General features: G+C 42.7%; 1 protein-coding gene across 1 annotated transcript; it reads left to right on the top strand.

Moving 5' to 3' along the window:
* The first annotated feature begins 2,212 nt into the window (after positions 1–2,212).
* Positions 2,213–7,822, top strand: LOC110315851 (vomeronasal type-1 receptor 40-like). The gene is made up of 2 exons (XM_021189799.1): positions 2,213–2,267; positions 6,859–7,822. The coding sequence occupies exon 2, from the start codon at positions 6,890–6,892 to the stop codon at positions 7,820–7,822; it is 933 nt and encodes a 310-aa protein (XP_021045458.1). The 5' UTR covers positions 2,213–2,267; positions 6,859–6,889.
* Positions 7,823–8,311: the final 489 nt, after the last annotated feature.

The following is an 8,311-nucleotide window of genomic DNA, read 5'->3' as shown; positions in this document are numbered from 1 at the left end:
CTGTCCCTGGCTAGAGTACCACCTGGGGAATTATAATTCCATTGAGGATCCAGGTCAGGCACTGTCTCTGTTCCGATTGGATGTGCCCTATCTGTTTGGTGAATCTTGTCTTCATGTGCTCTGATTGTGGGATAGAAGGTCATTGTCCTGGCAACNCAGGTCAAGGGTCACATGGCTAGGCGGGGCTTGCAGTATCCTGGTGCTAACAGTTGCCCACCTTTCCTCGGGCAGGAAAGGTGCCCAGATGTCTGGAGCCTGAAACAGGGTCTGTCCCAGAAGCTAGGTTGCTTCTGTCTGTCCCAAAGCTGTGTAGCTTCTGTAGTCCACACTCTTGCCAGTGCCGACTGTAGCCTGGGTGAACCAGAGCAAAGATGGCTCCCTTACCAGCTCAGGCAGTGAGATCGCTCCTGGGCGGACACCTCTGCTCTGGCAGGGATGGTGCCCGGATGTCTGGAGCCAGAACCAGGATCTGTTCCAGAAGCTGTGTCCCTTCTACAGTCTGCCCTCTCCCCGGCAACAACTGGAGCCTGGGCGTACCAGAACAAAGATGGCTCCCTTACCAGCTCAGGCAGTGAGAGAGCTCCCGGGCGCACACCTATGCTCTGGCGGGAATCTTTCTTCTCATCTATACCTATTACCCTTAGGTTTGTTCTCATTGTGTCCTGGATTTCCTGGATGTTTTTGGTTAGGATCTTTTTGAATTTTGCGTTTTCTTTGATTGTTGTGTCCATGTTTTCTATGGAATCTTCTGCACCCGAGATTCTTTCTTCTAACTCTTGTATTCTGTTGGTGTTGCTTGCATCTATGGCCCCTCACTTCTTTCTTAGGTTTTCTATCTCCAGAATTGTTTTCCCTTTGTGATTTCTTTATTGTTTCTACTTAGATTTTTAGATCCTCATTTTTTTTTTCAATTTTGTTACCTGTTTGGTTGTGTTTTCCTATAATTCTTTAAGGGATTTTCTGTGTTTCCTCTTTAAGGGCTTCTACTTGCTTAGCTGTGTTCTCCTGTATTTCTTTAAGAGAGTTATTCATGTCCTTATTAAATTCCTCTATTGAAGCTTCAGCACCCTTCATGTATATATTATATTCAGTTGAAAAAGGAAGTGATGTCATTGTACACGTATAAACAAGGAAGCAGATTATTGCATACAGTTGAGCAGGGAGGCAGGTTTAGCTCATCTCAGGAATAACTGTCTCTGTAGGGGGCAGACTTCAGGGTGTAAACATCTGGGAAAGTGTAAGCTATGGTGGACTTTCTCTGCACACACTGAGAACATTTCTATTTGGACCAGAGGAAGGCTTTGTCATCCACTGAGCTTTACTTAGTGAAGGTTTTGCCCTTACCGTGGGTCTGAGCCACTGATCATTGACAGAGCTATGCCAATGTCAAATTATACACATTCGTTCAAAACTTGGGTGGTTTCTTACAGAATCATTCATAAGTCAGATCTTTCTTAACCTCTGAGAAATGTTCCAGTTCATTTGGAGAACAGCACTGTCATGGTGGGAAAGCAGCAGGCATGGCTGCTGGAATTAGAAACTGAGAAGTAACATCTTGAACCCAAACATAAAGCAGAGGGTGAACAGGCGGTGGTAGTAGCATTTTAGGTTAAACCTGGCCTATGCTGGTTTCAGGTGCCCATGACTGCTTCACCAAAGACCTCCAGCTGTGCCTCTCTCCCTCTACACTTTCCTATCATTTCTTTTTAAATTTACTTATAAATTTCACTCACAGCTGGAATCCTGAAGCTGAGCATATGGAAATTAAGGCACATAGAACCAATATTACATGGAATCCAAATACTTCATCTGAGGGTTGACCCTGCAAAAAGTTGCTCATTCACATTGAAGGACAAGAGCCTCAAAGCCAATGGGAAGTCATGGGAGGCAGAAGAGTCTCTACCCCAGAGCAGACACATTACAAAGTATGACATGGTTTGGGATTGATCATACCCGAGTTTCCAAATGCACTAAGTTAGAGTTGTCTAATTGGTGCAAACTTTCTGATCCTTCCCACAGGTTTTGCAAGATAATTCATATAAAGTTTGTGCCCAGCCCTCCCCAGATAGCTGTTATTCAGATCACATGGAATAAAATCATCACCAGGGAAGATGCTCCAATGGGTTGCCAGGTCTCCAGGCTCCACAGTGAGAACTTGTCATGTTCTACAGGCACTAAAATTACAAATTGCTCACATGCATTAAAAACTTCCTTAATCCTGTTCAGGATTTCCTCTGGCACAGAGTTGTCTCACCATGTCTATCTGGGTAAGTGTCTTGCACCCAAGTGCAGCATCACAAAGTGGTCTGGTCCCAGGCAGGCTGAGGGTGGAGGAGTTCCCAGGCTACAGCGAGGTTTTCAGCATCTACAATGGAAAAGCTGAGCTCTGACATCCCCTCAGCACAAAGGACTCTGTTCTGCATGGGTAATGAATGTGTTTTCTTCTTAGGATATTCATTTTCTGTTAGTGAGTCCTAAAATTCATCAGTTTTGCACACATCTGGAATATAAATAGATTTTTTTGGTTTGCATTCATTTTTTAAAGTATATAACTCTCTGTCTCCGCACTTAAACTACACAGTGAATTTCTTGACTTATTCTTCCCTACAGATCTTTTCATGTTTCCAAGGAAATCTTAAACCCACAGCTTAATGTAATATCTTAGGCTCTGTGTCAGTCTAGAACTGTTTTGGACTTGACTTCTTTGGTTTGAATAATTTATAGATTTAATACTGTAGTGGTTTGAATATACTTGGCCCATGGAGTCACACTACTAGGAGGCTTGGTCTTGTAATAGGTGTAACCTTGTTGGAGGAAGTTTGTCCTAACTTCGTGGAAGTCAATTTTTTTCTGTTTGTCTTTGGAACTACATGTAGCTTTCTCAGATCTTCCTACACAATACCTGCATGGATGCTGTCCTGTTATTGACTTGATGATAAAGGACTGAACCTCTGAATCTGTAAGCCATCCCCAATTAAATATTGTCCTTATAATTGTTGCTTTGTTCATGGTGTCTGTTCACATCAGTGAAACCCTAACTAAGAAATTGGTGCCAGGGATTGTGGTATTGCTGTGATAGTCCTGACCATGCTTTTGCTTGTAAGAATGTGAATTTTGGGACTTTGGATTTGGAGTGTAGTGGGATGCTTTAAGTGGGTCTTAATGGGTCATCTTAGTAGGAATATGGAATAAAGTGTTGCTGTGGGTGAGTTGACCTATGGCTGCTTGGTTCTAGAGGTTTCCGAGGAGAAGAATATCAGTATGTGATCCAAGCTCTGTGGAGGATCCCCGAAGATCAGGTATGGATTGTAGACATTGGAACAAGAAGATATAAGGTTGAAGTTGCCTTGGATACCCCAAGATGTTCAAGCTGCCAAGGCTATGGGATATCTGCTGAGGAATGGTGCTAACAGGGAGTGGATCCTGCCAAGGAGAGAGAAATTTTTAGTAGTCAACAAAAATGAAAAAGGAGTTGGAGATCTAAAAATCACTTTGACATCAGATGTGGAGATGCAGTTTGGATTTTTCCTAGCTGGTTTCCTATTTTGCTTTGGGGATTATAGTTAAGTGATTGATGAATCTCAGAAGAGACTTTGAACTTTGTGCTTTTTCCATTGTTGAGATTGCTATAGACTATGGGGACTTNGGAAATTGGACAAAATGTATTTATTATTATGCTATGGCTAGGTATTTCTCCTGTAGATTCATGTGTGTGAACAAGCCTATGGTAGCCAGGGAGTGGAATGCAGTGGTTTGACTACACTTGGTCCAAAAAGCGGCACTTGCTGGAGTAGATGTGGCCTTTTTTGAAGAAGTAGTTCACTGTGGATGTGGACATTGCGACCCTTTCCCTAGATTCCTGGAAGATAGTCTTCTCCTGTTTGCCTTTGGAGCAAGATATAGCTCTTTCTGAACTATTCCTGCCTGGATACTGCCATGTTCACACCTTCATGATAGTGGACTAGAGCTCTGAAATTTTAAGTCAGTCTCAATTAAATGTTGTCCTCATAGAGTTGTCTTGATCCTGGTGTCCGTTCACAGCAATAAAACCCTAACCAAGGCAGAAGCTTTACAAGGAAATGAAGCTGCAGGTTCAAAGCTGCACTGTGGAAAGCCTCAGAGTGTGCTGCTCCCAGTTCATCTCACTCCCAGTTCATCTCACTCCCAGTTCATCTCTAGCTACTAGAATTCAGATGCTGTCCTTAGCATGGGCTGTGACCCATGGGATGTCTCAGCTAAGGAATTTGGTGGCCAGTTATGAAATATCAAGTCTATGGTAAACTTAGTCGTGGATCCCCCCTAAGAAATTCCTATTCTTGGTTCTAAGAACAGGAATTTATGACTCTTGTTTCTTGGGAGAAACAATTGTAAAGCAGTCAAGTAATGGGAAAACCTGGATTTTGTTGACTTCTCTAGGTCTGGTCTCTCTTACAAGCTCCAATAATTCCACACACTGTATCTTCTCATGGTGTTAGAAATAGATAAACCAAATCAATGTCCCTTTTTCTTACAAAGAGACCTTCATAGCCTCTGGACAAGGAGGCCTGTAATCCGTTGTTCCATCATGGGGTGCATCACATCTCAAGTTCTGTCAGGAAAAGTTTCTCCTGCAGAATGGTTGGGACTCTGTAGTTATAAAAGCCATCTATGACAAAACTCCTGTTAGGTGTGACAAGTTTTCTCCAGGACTTCCTTTCCGTTCACCATATGAACACAGTATCTTCTCTGGCATTTTTGAAGATGTAATTTTTTGATTTTTTATTAGATATTTTCTTTATTTACATTTCAAATGCTATCCAGACAGTTCCCTATACCCTCCACCCGATCCTGTTCCCCTACCCACCCACTCCCACTTCTTGGCCCTGGTATTTCCCTGTGCTGGGTCATATAAAGTTTGCAAGACCAAGGGGCCTTTCTTCCCAATGATGGCTGATTAGGCCATGAAGATGTATTTTTAATACTTCAACAATCTAGCTGTAATGGTAAGCCTGGAGGACAATAAAGGTGTCAGCTACTTCTTAGTCCCAATATTTCCCATGGTTTCCCTATCACACCCACACAGTCCCTTTTCTTTATTTCCTCTCTGGACACAGTGCTGACATCTGCTTATTGATGGGTTTCCTTGTATGAGTCACAGGTGGCTTCTCCCCCACTTTCTTCCAAGTAGTTGTTCAAGTAGAATTGTTAGATAAAGAATACTGCCTGCTGTAACTCCATTTTAAACAGAATCCATTTTGATGAAGCAGAGCTAGTCCCACCTTCCAAAGCCTAGGTTCATTGTTCAGGGAGTCCCAACATGCGTAAGAGCGATGGTAGCATGGTAAAGGTGAGCTATGTGACAGTGACAAACACAAGCACACAATTTCATAAACATAAGTATAAACAGGTATTGCTCAGACATGCCTTCAGTCCAGCTCTTTACAAAGCCTCTTAGCATCAGGGTGTAGGTAGGCTGTGTCCATTTTATAGAGGAGAACACAGACACTCTGTCTTTCTCCTCCCTGGATGCAATGAACCCACCCACAGGGCCATAAGAACCAGGAATTCAGTGGCTTTTCCAGAAAGGTTACCCTCTTCCATTCTGCTCTCTACTTCTCCCCAGTTGACTAGGTCAGGTCATGCTTGTGAAGAACACTGATCCATTGTTTGAGGCTTATTGATCATGTCATAGACCTCAGGCTGTCCATGATTTGAGTAACTGAAGGATGACACAGTGTCTACACTCATGGGTTCCTGGGTCCATGCAGAACAGGGAGCGCTAGCTCTGTTCTGATCATTTCACCCCTTTACAGTTGCTCTAGAAAGGAAAACTCAGGATTTTGGAAATTTCTTGCTCCAGGTGTTTTTTTGTTCTCCTGTTCTGCAGTCTAAGCTTTCCTTCCTCTTCCACAACCTATTTCACAAATCCATGTCCTTTCCAAATAAACCTCAATGCTGTCCTTTGCTTTCATGGCCTCTTTTTCAGTACATAATATATATTCTTAAATGCATAACTTCAATATGCTCAGTCTGTGTAATGGTACTTGTATGTGTGTTTTCCAAGCATAAATTTGGTTTTGGAAACTGAATTGATGTGGTCTCCTCCTGAATTTTTGGCCTGATTGTGTTGTGTTGGTACATGTCTTTAATTCAACCACATGGAAGGTAGAAGCTGACTTCTCAGGGGAGATGGGATTCTACCACATGCAAATCCCTGGTCTACAGAGTGAGTTCTAGGTTTGCCAGCACTACCCAGAGAAACCTTGTCTTGAAAAACAGAGAAAGGGAGAGATAGAAGAAAGGAGAGGAAAAGGGGGCTATAGGGTAGAGAAACAGAGAGAGAGAGAGAGAGAGAGAGAGAGAGAGAGAGAGGAGGAAGGGGGAGGGGGGAGTTGACCTGGTGGTAAAAGAGCAGAATAAAACAGACACTGAAATTAAATAACCCTGTGCACTAGAACCAATGGGCACACAGTCCTCCAGGAGGGCATATTTCGAGTTTTGTTCAATCTTCTCCATTCTTATTCACCAAATGTATAAAGCAATTGTGTGTCCAACCATCAAGTGAGATGCAGTTCTTGGCCCAGGACAAAGCACATCCAGGGATCATGCACTGAAATACTTCTTAGAACTCGTTGAAATGTTTATTCTACAAGGTTTTGTATTCAGAGATATCCCACAATGGTACACACAACTCAGCCTTGATTAGAAAGCATTAGGACAGTGGGGACAGTGGGCAAGGCTTTGAGGTGGTGTGAGCTGGAGCTGAGTTTGGTGATGTGGAATCAGGATGAGTTGAAATCTTTTTGCCATTTCAGTGTTGGTTGGCATTTGTGAACAAAGCCATATTTTGTAATGAAGAGTTTTCTCTTTTCTCCTCAGGTTTTGGATATTTGCTTCCTACCCACATACGATGAATAAAGCCAACTTACTCTACACTGACACAAACATGAAAATCTTCTTTATCTCTGAAGTGAGTGTTGGGATATCAGCTAACAGTGTGCTTTTTATAGCCCACCTCTGCATGATCCTCGGTGAGAATAGGCCTAAGCCCATTGATCTCTGCATTGCTTTCTTCTCCCTGACCCACCTAATGCTGCTTATAACTATGGGACTCATAGTTGCAGACATGTTTATGTCTCAGGGGAGATGGGATTCTACCACATGCAAATCCCTTATCTATTTGCACAGACTTCTGAGGGGCCTTACCCTTTCTGCTACCTGTCTGCTGAATGTCCTTTGGACCATCACCCTTAGTCCTAGAAGCTCTTGTTTAACAAAGTTTAAACATAAATCTCCCCATCACATCTCAGGTGCCTTTATTTTCTTCTGTGCTCTCTATATGTCTTTTAGCAGTCACCTCTTCTTATCGATTACTGGGACGCCCAATTTGACCTCAGATAATTTTATGTATGTTACTCAGTCCTGCTCACTTCTACCCATGAGTTACTCCAGAACAAGCATGTTTTCTGCACTGATGGCCATCAGGGAAGCCTTTCTTATCAGTATCATGGCCCTGTCCAGTGGGTACATGGTGGCTCTCCTATGGAGGCACAAGAAGCAAGCCCGGCACCTTCACAGCACCAGCCTTTCTTCAAAAGCATCCCCAGAGCAAAGGGCTACCAGGACCATCCTGCTGCTCATGAGCTTCTTTGTGGTTCTCTATGTTTTGGAAAATGCTGTCTTCTACTCAAGGATGAAGTTCAAGGATGGCTCAATATTGTACTGTGTCCAAATTATTGTGTCCCATAGCTATGCCACTGTGAGCCCTTTTGTATTTATTTGTACTGAAAAGCATATGATTAAGTTTTGGGAGTCAATGTGTGGCAGAATAGTAAATCCTTGATTATTCATTGATGAGTATAGACCCTGAATATAATCCATCAGAGCTATAGGTCATGGCATAGTGGGAACATTCTGTGGCTTAAATTGATATATGAAAATATTTTTTTCTGTTAAATCTGTTTTCCTTTTGTGTTGATGACAAATATATAAAAGAAAATTAAAGCCCATATCCTCTCAGATATCACAAGAGGTCTCTATCTGTGAGACTACTTCTGTTTGGCCTGGGTTCTCACATTGCCTTTATTTGTCTCTTTTATTTCTTTTTTTCCCATTTTTATTTGATATTTTCTTTATTTACATTTCATATGCTATCCCAAAAGTTCCCCATACCCTCCCCCCACCCCTGCTCTCCTACCCACTCACTGACACTTCTTAGCCCTGCCCTTCCCCTGTCCTGGGTCATATAAAGTTTGCAAGACCAAGGGGCCTCTCTTCCCAATGATGGCTGATTAGGCCATCTTCTGCTACATATGCAGCTAGAGACATGAGC

The sequence above is a fragment of the Mus pahari genome, unplaced genomic scaffold (assembly GCF_900095145.1).
Source record: "Mus pahari unplaced genomic scaffold, PAHARI_EIJ_v1.1 scaffold_13095_1, whole genome shotgun sequence".
NCBI lineage: Eukaryota > Metazoa > Chordata > Mammalia > Rodentia > Muridae > Mus > Mus pahari.
Note: the sequence above shows the minus strand (reverse complement) of the source record. Positions and strands in the feature narration are given on the sequence as shown.